The sequence below is a fragment of the Cupressus sempervirens genome, chromosome 2 (genome assembly GCF_028749045.1).
Source record: "Cupressus sempervirens isolate cs-2001-9-10 chromosome 2, ASM2874904v1, whole genome shotgun sequence".
NCBI lineage: Eukaryota > Viridiplantae > Streptophyta > Pinopsida > Cupressales > Cupressaceae > Cupressus > Cupressus sempervirens.
Genome location: NC_143119.1, coordinates 656652025 through 656667907, shown reverse-complemented (window position 1 = coordinate 656667907; position 15883 = coordinate 656652025). Strand labels below are relative to the sequence as shown.

The 15883-nt window shown below is 35.8% G+C and overlaps 1 protein-coding gene across 1 annotated transcript in view; it reads left to right on the top strand.

The window, feature by feature from the left end:
- Nucleotides 1-2719: 2719 nt before the first annotated feature.
- LOC149575083 (uncharacterized) overlaps nt 2720-15883 on the top strand; it is a 46428-nt gene continuing 33264 nt past the window's right edge. Inside the window, exons 1-2 of the mRNA XM_089814950.1 lie at nt 2720-2835; nt 2937-3058. Coding sequence (XP_089671076.1) covers nt 3022-3058 — 37 coding nt within the window. The 5' untranslated portion in view covers nt 2720-2835; nt 2937-3021. The remainder of the gene's footprint in view (nt 2836-2936; nt 3059-15883) is intronic.

The following is a 15883-nucleotide window of genomic DNA, read 5'->3' as shown; positions in this document are numbered from 1 at the left end:
AACTTAGCATCCTTAAAATGGATTTTAAGGTGAGTTTATATAGATTTTTGAGATCACATGGAGGACCGAGATTGATATGAGAAGATATGATCAATGATTGAGAATATGAGAGATTGGTTGATTTTGGAATATTTCTTGAGATAGTAATATTTATTTCCATTTTCAACTCAAAAGGGGTGGGTTAAGTTGAGAAAAAGGACAAGAAGATAAAAATAAGATTTTTTTAAGGATTTTTAGAGTATGAGTTACCAAAAATGGGGTTTTGAGATAAAATCAATTTTTGGATTTTAAAAGGATTTTTATATTTCTATGATTTAAATGAACAAATAAATTTGATCTTTTCATTTTCAAATTAAATTCAATTGAAAATTAAATTTTAGAGAGGAATAGAATTAGAATGAAATTAGATGAAATTGAAATTAAATTGATTTTTAGAAATTAATATAATTAAATAAATTAATTAGATAATGTAAATAATTTGAAATAATTATTTAAATTGTGGAACTATAGAAATTAAATACAATTATCATTTATTTAAAGGATGATTAATTAAATGATATTAATTATTTAATTGACGCAAGAGGGAAATGACTAACTAATCCCATGATTAATTTTATGAAGAACTAGAAGAATAATGTTGATTAAATAAATAATGAAATAAATATTTGATTAATAAAGAAAAAAATAATATTTAAAGAACATCTATAAGCATATGACAATTTTAGGTGTCTACAAGAAGCCTTGCAAGAAACTTGCACATAGACCAAGGGCTTCCAACAAGTTTGAACCTTCATTAATTCAAAATAGACACTACAACTTACAACTCCATGAAAGCCCCATAAACAAGGCATTTGAAATACTAATTTACTTTTTTTGTGTTGATCATTTGGGGATTCTACGATTGATGAACCTCATCCTTTACCGTAAAAGAGGTCTTAGGTGCTTGAACTATGATAAATTTTCACTATAATGTACTCATATGTTACTCTTCACTCCTAACCTCTACACACTTTATAACACCATGATACACAAATGCTTCATGGTTATCAAATCACCATCTAGGGGAGATGACCTAATACTTGAGGAGACACTTGTTGATTTAATGCCCATATATTTTCAATAATATTACACCAATTGTTTGAATTTAAAGTTATTATTGTTGACAACGACTACCTATAATTGAATGAAATATATTCCTCATATCTTAAAAACAACAAATCATGTGATGCCACATCAAAAAAAAAACATGATAATGCACAAGTATTAGTCTCACTTTTTGGGTACCATTGCAAAAAACATATTGATATGCCATCATGTTTGATGATGTGGCCTTGGAACCTTAAGTACAACTAGGGGACTTGCCACATAAGCTATTGCAAAACAATGACAATGATTAGAATTTACCACATAAGATTTTCAGTATGAAGTTAGGGTGCTCAACTAGTGAATCTCTCCCCTACATTGGAAGACATTAACCGACATAAATAACCAACATAAATGTCTATAACAAGTTAATCCTATCCCAAAACATTGACTAGAGGAAAGGACCGAGTAACTGTTAAGACGTCCAATAATTGTGACCTTTTTGTCATGTTGACCCCACAATTACGAATATCGAAGAAGTCCCCACAAATAACAATATATGTACTAATAGTCAATCACACATACTAATAACTGATCATTTTTGAGCTTTTTTTGTTAGTTGGCAATTTCCCCATTCATGCACCACTATTAGAACATTTGGCCACAAGTACTAGCATTTTTGAGTGATTGACTATTGGTGCAAGAACATTGTAGGTATCAAGCAACACTTTGAAATGACCATTTTTTGACTACTGTGTGTTTGATTGCCTTTATAATGAGACCCACAAATACCCACAAACCTTGTCTAGAGACAATTAACTCACACACAATGACATACTGAAAAAATTATTGAAATCTAACATACCATTTAGAATCTACAAATGTGCGAAAACTAAAATATGCAACTACACAATCCCTTCCCCTAACCCTATATAACTAGAAAAATATCATTGCCTTACAATACACTATCATAGTATTCCTTGTCAATGCTTCCATCAACTAGTGAATAATTAATTATGTGCTTTTGATGTTATAGTTTGAGATGTACAAACAAATTATACTAGCAATAGTGAAGAGGCTTTGAGAGGAGAGAGTTCTAATGAAGGGCAATCACCATAACCAGATATAAGGATAAGTAGGAGATAATTTCCACAGCAAGTCAAATTGTGAGGGTGAAGCACCGAGACTTCCCGAGAGGTCACCCATCCCAGTACTACTTCAGCTTGAGCGCGCTTAACTACAGAGTTTCCTCCATAGTTAAACCCAAAGCTTGCAACCCCATTTGCAAAACCTTCACCAAGTGTTGTGCCTTATGAACCACTCATTAGAAAGCCCCTTAAGCTCATCAATTGATAAGTAGGAGATAATTTCCACAGCAAGTCAAATTGTGATATTCAATGAGTTTGACTCAAAATCACACAGGTAAATCCTGATATTCACATCACAATATAAGGAAGTAGATCCTGACATGGGCATCTCCCATGGTGCTACTAGAGGGTCCCACCACGTCTGCCCACTAGTAAAGCTCTTTTTATTATTACTAAAATAAGAGGACACTAAGAACTGGTCTAGAAAACAGTCCGCACGTGTGTACGCTACGAACACGCAAGGATCTTGACTCGGAAATTAAAATTGAACGGGTTAAATAAACTGCTTTAATAAAAATAAAAATAAAAATTAAAAAATCAAGAAGAAAAGGGCTCCAATTGCATTGAGAAATAATTCCGATTCCTGAGCATAGTAAAACTTTCCGTAATTTGTTTACTGACTATCGAAATCCTTGAGTTTTATATTCTCGATTGGCTTCTTCTCGCTCGATCTTTGAAGCTTGTTTTGTTTTGCTTTCGTTTTAGGACGCCTTAGATCCGTCTGCTCAGCACTATATTGTACTGTAGTATATGCAATGATTTTTTGAGATAGTAAATTTACCGCCGGACAATGGGCTGCGTTGGATCTTCCGAGAGGGCTACTGATGGTTAGTAACTCGTTTCGTTAGTTACTGAATAATTTTACATGTTGTTTTTCCTTTCTGTTTAATAATTAGGATTTCTGAAAATTCACCTGTTTTAGATTATTTTGTGATTGCAATCCTAAGTAATCAATTGCCAAGGTGATTTTGATTGGTTAGTCTGGGAAAACAATTAGAAGGCTTTTGGAATGGCAAAAGTGGGTAGCTCCTAGGATTTACTGATTTTGTTATATGCATGAAGGAGTGTTTTCCCCTTTTGGCTTCGAGCTTACGAGGTCAACTGTCACTGTATTGTCAATTGGGTAGCTGATGCAAATTACTTACTAGTAGTTGTACTGATATCCCGGTTTTCAAGTTTTCAAGTTTAGGTTTTGTGCACATTTGCTTAATTCTTGCCACCTGATTGGGAATATGCGTATATGCATCTGATCTTGCTTATCTATAATACGTTTCTGTAGACTTTATTAGTGGAATTTTTGGTTATTCTTAACAGCAGCGAAGATTCTTTTGTTTGGGAGAAGCTAGGGCCTTGCGGCATTAATTTGCATGTCCTCTGCCAAGCGGAATCAGGGTCTTTAGATGCTAGCAATTGAATAATGAAAACCTAAACTGATCTAAAGTAGGGAACGGTGTTTTAGCTAGGAATTTAAAAGCTGTGAGATTCCTAATTGTACTTTAGTCATCTGTATTTTAAAGATTTTATCTCTCTCCCTCTCTCTAATATTTTCCGTGGGGAGAGCCCTTTATGAGTTGCTCATGAGTTGAAGCGCTCATTCAAAAGCTGTGAGATTCCTAATTGTAATTTAGTCATCTGTATTTTAAAGATTTTATCTCTCTCCCTCTCTCTAATATTTTCCGTGGGGAGAGCCCTTTATGAGTTGCTCATTTAGCATTATCCCATTGACCTATTTTGGTTGTTTGGGGATTTTACTATAATTTATTTACAAATTCTATTTCTTGATTATGATTGTTAACCGTTTGCCACCAATCTCAAAATGAAGATTGGCTGAAGTAAGGCCAGTTGCTAGACTTCAATTTTGACATATGTAATCTGAAATTTGTCTCTGTACTCAGCCTGAGATCATAGTATGGGGGTGTGCAAGTTCAACTGTTTTGTTAATAATTATGATAATACACTCTTTTCTCTGATCAAATTGTAATTATCCTTGTTTACGAGGAATAGTGAATTGGGAGCATGTTGAGGCATGATTGCCAAAGGTGTGGGTACATGATTGTTTGCTTTGCCGAAGATAGCTTGTAAGTTTTCTATCAGTTCTTATGACATTCTAGACTCTTGATGTTAATAACAATTGTTTTATGCTCTTTTTGTATGCAAATGCAATCTTTTCCACTTCTTCTAGTTACCCTCATTCTCGCTCAAATATGTTTTCTTGTTCTTTTATAGAGTCCTTCTGTGAAACATGTAGAGGGGTTTCTGTTTTTAGGTCGTGTCATTGTTTGAATATTGTTTAGCTCACAAGAGTGATGATGCTTAATAATCTTTGCTAGAAAAGTATAAGGAATCTGGCATCTAACATTTTACATCTTGCTAGAGTTGGTTGTGCTAGTTTCCTCCCTAGTTGCAGCTGTATCTTATGATTGGTATTAGACACAAATCACGATATTTCTATGTAATCAAGTTAGTGTTCAAGTCATTACCAGCTAGAAGACAGTCTTTTGTATAGATACTCTTAGTTGTATATCTGAATGATCCATGAAATGTATTTAGATTCTCTTGGTCACAATTGATTTGTGTCACTGCAGAATACAACATGAATAAACAGATGCATTGAAATTGAATTTATTCTTTGGACAATTAAACAGCTTACTCAATCTCAGTAATTGTAGCTGAGAAGTCCAGTGAAAATTTAAACCAATCTACAAGACAAGGTACCTCCAAAACACCGTCATTAGAAAAGATTCAATTTACCTTGGAGGAATATGGACCCAGCTTCTGGAGTAGGTAGGGCCAAAGGAAGAGATGGTCGTGGGCATGGACATGGAAATGGAGATGATAAAGAAAGGTTATATGAACAGGCTTCCAGATTGAGGTGGTGATTTGTTTTAAGAGAAAAACAAAATATTTCACTAGACAATGTATATTCTCCAAGGGAAGAAATATGGACATTGGGAGAGGAACACATGGATTAATCACATTTGATAATACTGTTATGGATCACTTATATGTTGATGAAGCTGAAGATAAAGAGCTGGTGAGCTTGAATAAAGCTCCAATACAAGTAATGAGAACTTGCAGTCACACAGGCTACTCTGAAAGATTGAAGTTTCACCCAGGATTTTTGCAAAGATAAATTGTGTTGATGTTATGAGTGTTAATTAAGGAGTTAATTTCCCTGAAGACACCCTCATGGTATGAAAAGATAAAATCCGTGAGCAAGAGAAGCTTCAAATCAATGCAGCGAATTGTAAGGGTGGAAGATGGAAAGTGGAAAACATGCTGAAATTTGATGAGGACCTTTCCAGTTGGAAACACATGGAAAAAGGATAATGGGGTTTCTCAATCCTAGTAAAATCCTCCATTAATCTGGAGGTTTATTTAAAGAGGAAACTGTTGATGTGTGTTTTATGACTCACCAAATAGTAGAACAAAATACCGAAATATCTTATCCTCTCTTGAATAAAGTCTTGTGTATGCTAAGATTGCTAGAAGATCATACAATGACTTCAAGGTTCCTTTAATGCCAGGTCTTGACTGTGGATAAGATCGGCGGTTGATGTGATTTGCTGATGATCACAAGGGGCCTTACGTGTTTAGTTAGATTCATTTCAAGCCATACTAGATGTGGGAGCTATCTTAAGGTTTTGCAATGAAGTTCTTTTTTTGGAGTTTTCACAAAATATGCAGAAATTCAATAAGACAGGGTTCAGGAATTCTATTCTAATCCTAAGGGTAGTGATAACAACAAATAGTATTCTAGTGGACAAATTCCTCAATTTACCGAATTCCGCTTCGCCAAGTTATACTACAACTATGCGTGAATCAGTGCAATCTTCAAGGTTTATGCTAAAGATTTTCATATCACCGCATACGCCATCATAAAGAACAATCTATACGAATGATAGAAGTTAAGCATATGCATGAAAGGGGTTCAGGCTAACTTTGCATGACGAGTTAGAATCACTAAAACGTCAAAAGTATGAACCAAAGGAATTCATCAATACACCATCATATTCTTCATTGTAATCACCACACATTAACTAGGCTAAACTTAATCTAATTGAAGAAATTTAAGAGAACAAGCAAACACTAAGACACTTTACAAATGAGAAATGAGGCCTTTATATAGGTCCTCAATTACAATAGGTGGCCCGGATGATCACAATAATCGATGGCCAAGCTTGTGCCACATCAGCCCTAATTAGGGTTAGGGCAAAGGAAAAGAATCTACATTAATGCAACAAGGAATCCATTACTGTAGTGGGTAATAAATGTCCACTATGCATGCTCGTTTAGGAAGGAGTGGGGTGTAATAAATATCCACCATGCGTGTCCATTACTCAATAAATGCTCAGTCTTCCTTGAATAAATTATTCTTGATTCCATTCTCTAAATGCATAGAAGTTTGACTTGGAGACCTCAATTCTTCATCAAAGATAATTGGATGCCATGAAATGATGATGGAGGCCATGTAAGCTCGAGTCTTTTCCAACTGCATCATTTTAACTAAGATCCAACTTTGACTGACTTTTCTGAAAATCTCTCTTCGAACATTCTTGTCTTCCATGTACTTGCTTGGAAATTTATCTCCCTAAAATGGATTGGAATCACTTGTTGATGATTATGTTACTCTAGAATTTCTTCATATTGAACTTCCTTCACCATGTTCTTGGATTTTTGGATTTGAACTTTGATCTTTGAACCTTGAATGTTTGGGACCAGATCACTCAGTACTTTGATCTTGGTACTAGAATTTTGGATTTGAGCGTCTTTCTTGAATTTCTAGAACTAGAGCTTTCTCCTCCTTTTTCTTCAAATGCTTTCAATTCACTGTTATGCCTTTTCTTACATTTTGAAGAATTCCCCCTTTTTTAATCATCATCAATCATTTTTCCAGTCTTGGGTACACACTTGAAGAGGGTGAAATTCAAGATTTGGAGGAGAAAGTTTCCAACACTTAGCCATTTATTCTTCCACGAAGGAGGAATTGCCAACACTTAGCCAGTTTTTCTTCCATGAAGGAGAAACTTCCAACACTAGCATTTTTTCTTCCATAAAGGATGAATTTCTAACACTTCGCCATTTTTGCTTCTATGAAGGACAAATCTCCAACACTTAGCCATTTTTGCTTCCATGAAGGAGAAATTTCCAACACTTAGCCATTTTTGCTTCCATGATTTCTAATTCTCTTGCTCGTGGAAATTTTGAGTGGTCATGGATTTTGTCCATGATGGAAGAATTCCACAACAACCATTTTTCTCCAAGGTGGGATTTTTTGAGTGATCGTGGATTTTGTCCATGATGGAAGAATTTCACAACAACCATTTTTCTCCAAGGCGGTACTTTTTGAGAGATTGTGGATTTTGTCCATGATGGAAGAATTCCGCAACAACCATTTTTCTCCAAGGCTGGATTTTTTGAGAGATCGTGGATTTTGTCCATGATGGAAGAATTGCGCAGCAACCATTTTTCTCCAAGGCTGGATTTTTTGAGAGATCGTGGATTTTGTCCATGATGGAAGAATTGCGCAGCAACCATTTTTCTCCAAGGCTGGATTTTTTGAGAGATCGTGGATTTTGTCCATGATGGAAGAATTCTGCAACAACCATTTTTCTCCAAGGCTGGATTTTTTGAGAGATCGTGGATTTTTTCCATGATGGAAGAATTCCACGACAACCATTTTTCTCCAAGGCTAGATTTTTTGAGAGATAATGGATTTTGTCCATGATGGAAGAATTCCGCAACAACCATTTTTCTCTAAGGTAGGATTTTTGAGTGATCTTGGATTTTGTCCACGATGGAAGAATTCTGTGACAACCATTTTTCCTATTATTTTCATGCCTTTCTACTTTTGGATATTTCATGGGTGATTCCAGACTTAACCATTTTTTTCTTGATTAACTGTCGTGCTTGCTCATTCTTTTGGATATAGACACATGTACCCTTTTGGCTCTTTATCAACCATAGCTCAATTGTTGCAGAAATAGACCTGCCAAAAATAGACATTCTAAAAATAGTAAGTTGTCCCAAAGTCAAAATAAGGCCAATCTGAGAGGCAGTGAAATTTACTAAAAATAGACTTTCTAAAAATAGTAAGTCAAGACATTCAATTCTCAAACAAGCAAATAATTTCCATTCTTAGAGCCACATGGACAACACTTTCCACATCTGGCCAATTTTACCAATTCTCATTTGAAAGAGAGAACTTTAGAAGATTGAGCCCAATACTACCAAGAACTAAAGCCAAAAGGACAAGACCAAGAGACAAAAGGGGGCCCCCCATTTGCAATGGGGTGATGGTGTGAAAAGCCCACAACAAAAACTTTGAACATATCCTTTAGATAGTGATTGCTTGAAGACAGGTTCTTACGAGCCTTGGATAATCTTTTCTTATGGACGTGACTATCCAATAAGATAACATTCAAGTTTGAATGCACAAAGATAGGAATTGTAGAAGAGAGGGAAAATTTTAATGCCATGAAAAATGAGATGAGAAACATAAATGACTTGAGAATTTTAAAATAATAATAGAGGGGAATATAATGCCAGCATGATGCAGGAAGAAGACCTTGCCCTTAACAACTTAATGGGCTAGTTGTTACAAAACATTGGGTTGTAGAGAGCATGCTTCTAGAAAAAAATACAACAATTAAACTTCCAATGCAATGGTTTTAAATTAGCAACATAGATATTCAAGAAGAGCATCCCAATTGCATTAGTTGCCCATAGAATTAAGATCACAACATTGTAAAAATTGCATATTATGATTGACTTTTCAATGCCATTCTTTGATTCTTTATTGGTTAATCTTAGAAATTGATTTTTGAATTGTGATCTAGACCATCTGCAATAGATCTCCTCCCAATCTACAAAGATGGTTTTTGAAGCTGGAGAGGATACATCATATTTTTACTTGGTAATTTCCCTTGGGCTATGCTTTCACTTGTGTTCCTTTGTTCTATCACCCTCACTCCATTTGATCAATGTGTCCTTTAATTTCTCTAGGCTTGAGTTTATATTTCGCATATAGCTCTGGAGCTTGAGTTGTTGCTGAAACAATAGCAATCTGAGTATTCACAATGATTAGGTTCACTGATTGGACAACTTTCTATGATTCTTTGGCTTATGTTGCTCTAATATTATTGAGACGTCCCCCCATCCTCGGCGGAGGTGGTGGAATTTGGTGGCAACACTATAGATAGGGGAACGAAGTCCCCAAGTTCTTGGTGCGTAGGGCAAAAAGGGGGGGGACGCATCCCTGTGTTACTATGGTTGAGAGTTTCTAGCAATGCTACGAGGCTTAGCCATGAAATGGTTCACACAACTTGATGCTTTGTACATAGTCTCTTGGGACATGTTGACAAAGTTACTCAAGGCCAAGTTTAAATGGCCATGAGATGAATATGAGATTATTGCTGAAATTTACAACACCAAACAAGGGAAAGGTGACAATGTATGAGCTTACAATTGTAAGCTCAAGGAGGAGTTGGTAGAGTTGGAGACCTAACCCACTGACAAATTAAAGAAGTGGTGGTTCAACGAGGAATTGATATCCTTATTGGGCAAGGTGATAAGGGGGTGCTTCCGATCTCATACACCAATTTTTACAATCAATTGATGGATATTGATAGTGAAAATATAATATCATATTGAGGTAAGAGGACAACCAATGATAAGAGCACCTAAGGTAGCAACAATGAGAATCGAGAACAATCCAAGCCTTAAGATGGGGTATGATGGGAAGGATGAATGAATTGAAGACAAAGAAAGTAACCAATAAAGAAATAAATGAAGTATAGTTTATAGAGTGCAAAGTTTAGGGGCACATGAAAGGTAATTGCTCTAGAAAGAAGTTTTGTGAGGTGTGCTAGGTGACAGGCCATTCAATAAGGGCCCGTTTGGTTGTTGGCATAGGAATTGAAAACTAGAATAGAAAATTGAATGGGAATGGAATTAAATTAAATTTTTTTTAATAAAAAAACAGATTGGGAATATGAATGGCTATTCCAGTTCCAACTATTTTTTGGCACAGACATGCTCATTTTAGGGGCAAAATTGGAATATGTCTTCCTATTCCGAATTCTGATTCAGTGTACCAAACAGCAAATATAAAACATATTCTAATTTTGTCTCCCTGTTCCGGTCCTATTCCAACAACCAAACGGGCCCTAAGGGAGTGACTGTATAATTTGAACACTAGAAGTAAGAAAGTACTTTTTACAATGGATAGTGTATGCCAAAACCACAAAATCCATTGCTAGTTGGTTGTGGAAATCAACAAGGAGGGTAAAGTCAAGTACAATACACCTTCAAAGGACGTTCTATCATACAATGCCATCAATTTAATGAATGAGGATTCTTTGAAAGAGACTACTAGAATAATAAGACAACATACAACTATTGTGCAAATGTTGTGGACTGAGGAATCGTGAGGACACCAATTATGCGAAGCAAAATGGATAAATATGTTGGCTATGGAGGATTTGAATGAGGAAATCCCAATGATCACCAAGCTATTGATAAAGAAGAAAATGTACCCGGATCCTTGTATGGAGGAGAGACTCTGAGAAGCCAAAGTTGATGTGGACTGGGAGATTGAAAATAGGATAACTTTTAATGAACATTGGTGCTTCACAATGGTTGGAGTATGAGAAGAACTTATTATGATAGGTGCTACAGTTAACAATGCATGTAAAGGTAACAAACTTTGCCCCAATTAAAAATGGCAATTTCCAATATAGTTAGGGATGACACATCTGGCTAGAACCAATGTAAGTCATAAGAGGAATCAACAATGAAATCCACATTTGAAGGGTAATCAGGTCATTGATCCCATGTTGTTGATTGTGAGCACCAAGAGGAAGCTGACCATTGTCGAGATTGAAATAACGGGGAAAAAGATAACAAACACCATCATTGACAGAGGCTCTATAGGTAGTGTGTTGTCAGAAGAAACCTAGAAATGCCTTGGAAGACCAACACGTTGGCTGCTGACTTTCCAGTTGGCACAAAGAAGTTCATATGTAGTTTGGAGTCTATGGGCCTCATGACCCCTAACAAATAAATTATGGTGTGGTACTCCCTTTGCTCTTGCAAACTGTTCAACAAGTTGGAAAATGTTAGAAAAATGGTGTCTCAACCTTGCATTTACATAAGGTTACTATTTATAGTAAATTCACATTTGAGCATGGATTGGTCCAAAATTTTTCTCAACTTTATTGATGGGCCAAATAAGCATATGTTGGTAAATTTTTGGCTCAAGATCTTGTCTAGATTTGACGATATTGAGGTTTTCAGTTTTGAAAGTTGCAAATGAAATTTTCGAAGTCAATTTTGAAGGTCTTGGATGCTTTGAAATGGCTGAAAAGTGGTCGTCACTAGTGTAGCAGGTTTTAGCTTGGTAGAACGCTTTATGAGCATTTCGACACTTAAAACGTTTCGTCAATTGAACTCCCAAAACAAAAGTTATGGCCTCCAAAAGTTGGGTTTCTTGAAATAGGAAATATAAAACATGTTGGACACATAAATGAGCTGTGAAAAAGACTTACATGTGCTGATGCGTGTTTTGACACATCATAGGTAATCTTGGATTGGAAATAAGTTGGGGGCCACTTTTTGGGTGGTTTTATCCCATGGTTTTGTAATATTGTTTGATGGTTTCAAGTCTTGTGTCCCTTATATATTAGGTGTGTGAGATGGAGGTTATGTATAAGAGACTTATAACTAATGAGTTACATCCAGATCTTTGGTTGCTGATGCTCTCTTGTGAGAAGAAAGCTTTGCAAGCATATTGAATTTGGTTGTTGATTGTGAGTAACATAGTGGGTAGCTTTTGGGGTATGGGGGTTTTTCTCTCAAAAGGGTTTTCGCCACATAAATCATTGTGTTGTAGTATGTATACTATTCATGTTTATTTCCGTTTATTTTTTGTAATTGTTGTAAAGATTTGAAAAGTTTGGCACAACCCTCCTCTCAAGGTTAGTGTAGGAAATTATTCCGCTATCTTAACTTCCTTCTAAAAAGCAACTTCTAAAAGTGCAGATGTTTCCTTTTTTTAATCTTCAAAATACTTTACAGATAATTTGATTCCAGTTGGTGAAGCCATTTTTGTAGTGCATCTACATAATTTTTTTCCTTCAAAAATAAAATATTAAAACTTGCTTGTGCTTTAAAGAATGTAACGACCTTGAAAGATTTTCTTGATGAAGAATTGAGTCCCCTGGGTGCAACTCGTGGAAGAACATTTGTGAGCTGTTCCATCATATGCCTCTGCTTCTTAAGGGCTTCATCAGGTGACAGTTAGGTTGCCTTGTTTCATCTTTTTCTGCCACTTGAGACCCTGTCAACCATCAAGGAAAATAATCTGAGATGTCTCACATGCATGGACAGTTAATGTCCTATATCTTAACTTTGTTAGTGGGATATAGAAATGTGGAACATACCTGCTCTGATAGCAGAGATATAAATTTAATTGATAATGGGGAGGTCAGCATATCAAATAGTCTATACTTAATGTGTTATACAAGAAAAAAAGGAAAGGAAGTGAATCTAATATACACATGATTTTGCTCTAAATAAGAGCTCTATTTAAAATGTGAGATATGTGCAAAAGGTTAGCAATCTCTGAGAGTAGAGATGGGAAGCTACATCATTCTGATTTTTTGCATTTATAGGACAATTTCTTTATAGCAATTTTGTCAAGAAACAAAAAGTATTATAGAATTGACAACAAAATGATTCACCAAGGATCTACAAATCCACGTGGTAAGCTTTTTGCCAAAAAGTGAAAAGGGTATGTGATAGATTAAAATTCATTAGAACAGTATAATTTAGCTCTTGAATTTTTAATACATTTCTGCAGATTTGCATTTTTGGGACACTTCGGAGCATTTTCTGGAAGCCAACTACATAAGTGAAAAATATTTAGAGAAATCCCTAGTATTTTGATGCATATTTCTTTTCCAATTTAAAAAGCACCTGTATAGAAATTACAACCCTGGCAAGGTGCAAAGGCATGTACCCTGAATTGCGAGATGGATCACACATGACCAACTTTGTCCTTTTTATTCCCAGTTGCTTCAATCACAGCCTATATTGCATCCCTCAAAAATTTAAACTGTTCAGCATTGTAAAAGTAGAATTGCTTAAGGAAAATATCTCTGAACATCTTAAATTTCTCGATTAGATTTATTTATTTAAATTCACTAGTTTATGTATAAATATGAAAGGTTCTCAAACCTTTTAATAAGATTATAATCTGATAGAAAACTCTGATATATATAAGCTTTGTGATGCACTTGACAATAATATGTATGTAAATATCTCCTTATGTTAATCACACTCCCTATTCGATGTCATAGTCGGATTCCTTGAATAAAATGTTTTTGGTGGTCACGGAAATGACAAGGTCAAATATAAATATATAAAAGAAGGGGGGCAATAACTAGTGATGTGACCCCACATGCACCCTTTCAATCAAACATCACATCAAACTGAGTTTAGCTGACGGGATAGAATCAATTCCACCTATGTCAATGTGGGTGCAACCAACAAAGAAAAAGCGGAGACAACTGACACGGTGGTAGGAGTAAGGTACACTGCACCACACATGGGTAAGATGAAATAAGACAAGGGCTAAAACATATACTCTAATGCATACACATAATCGCTAACAAAGGAGTCAAGCACAAACACCGAGAAGCAGAGAGGCCACCGAAGGACATAATATAAATAAGGGTTTTGAATTATAAATGAAATTTATTATATGATTAACAAAAATCATTATATATATATATATATATATAGAGAGAGAGAGAGAGAGAGAGAGAGAGAGAGAGAGAGAACCTTTTATGTTTGATAGATTGTGTTTAAATTGATTGAAGCTATAAAACATTATTAGAACACGTGAGATAGTTGATTTTCATGGGAAACACACTTAAAGCAAACTTACAACTGCCAGATGAATTTGTGGTATTGTGGTCATTATCACTAAATTGGAGAATCTGCTATACACATCTTCATCTCCAGCAATGCACTTGAAGAATGCTTAATCCAGCAGCCATCTAATTTATAACCACAACTCATCATCTTTAAAGAAAAGGTGCAGCAGATTCTCAATTAGTCACATTACTTTGGGTCATAGAATCAAATGACACAGATATATAGAATACAGAAGTGACACACAAGTAATCACAAAATATACTAGTGGAGCAAGCATTTGAATTTTCTGGTAATTTCTATAAGAGATGTGAATGCGTACATAAAAGTAGTTTTTAATAGTAAGTTTGGGTCATAGAATCAAATGACATAGATATATAGAATTATAGATGTTGTCAAATCATAAATGTATGTAAGATCCATGCAACCAATGACATCAAATGTTTCGTGAAAGACATGTGTAACTGTAAAGTGTAAACAGTAACTCTATAGACAGATAACAAGTCTATCTGCTTAGGCTCTAGCTCAAGCCTCATCCTCGACCTCAGCCTCCTCTGATTATCTCATTTGCCTTCCACAATGGCGTCTAAGGTAGGTCCTAGAGGACTGAGTAGCCATAGCCCCCGCCTGTAAGGTGGACTCATGGTCAACATCAATAGCGCATGTGCCAAAACATGCTCTATCCTCCTCTTCTGCCATACCCACAACCTCAGCCTGTATATCTGCCTGGTCAAATCAGTCATGGTCCTCGTCTGTGAAGATTGGATTGGTAGCCTCAGTGAGCCACTCTGACTTTGGATAGATCTCCTCTAGAGTTATTGGAGATGAGTTAGTGTCCAAAATCTTGTTGGCATGAATGTTGATGATACTACTTTGGAAGAGTATCCTGAGCATTGGAGAGTATTGACATGTTGCATTCATGACTATGTTTGTCATTGATGTCAACATAGCATGATTTTTGTAAAGACTGGTTGAGTAGCAAACATAGATCTTGATGGTACAGACAATAGTCTGATTGTCTGGTGATGCGCAGTTACGGACATGTTCGACACAGTGTCCTGATGACGTAGTCGAGTGCGCAGAGTCTAAGTCAAAGACGTACGGAAGTTGTACCTGATTTACAGAGAGCAGTTCAAAGACAGAGTATTGGGAAAGCATTTCTTCATGTTTGTTGGCTATCTTACATCTGAGATGTAATGAAGAGATGCGCAGTCAAGCAGTGATAGAAGATAGTTGATGACGTCAGCGAGTGTGCAAGCCTTAGTATCACACATGTGAAGTTTTGTATAAACTGTGAGCCGATAGTGTTATTGTAATTGTAATTAATTAATTATATTATTTTAATTAATTGGGAAAGCCTCAAGGCCGACTCAAGGAACTATTATGAAGATATGGTATAAAGGAAAGATGTTTTCTTTGATTGGAATGTGTATCCATTGTTGCAAGAAGTGCGAAGTGCGAAAAGGAGCAGAGTGCTTACTGAATGCATGTAAGCGATCCAAGGGAATATTGGATGCGAGATTCGTGATCTGGTTACAAGATCAAAAGGAACAAAGGTCGGTTGATAGTGTAGAGAAAGAGGAAGGAACAGTACAATACTATTCTATTATTCTGCAAGGAATAATACAAAGATCGTTTGGACAGTGGGTTCATTGGTCTTGCCCTTGAAGCTGTTTGGGCAGTGGGTCCAGCTGTCTTCCACAACTCCTAACAGG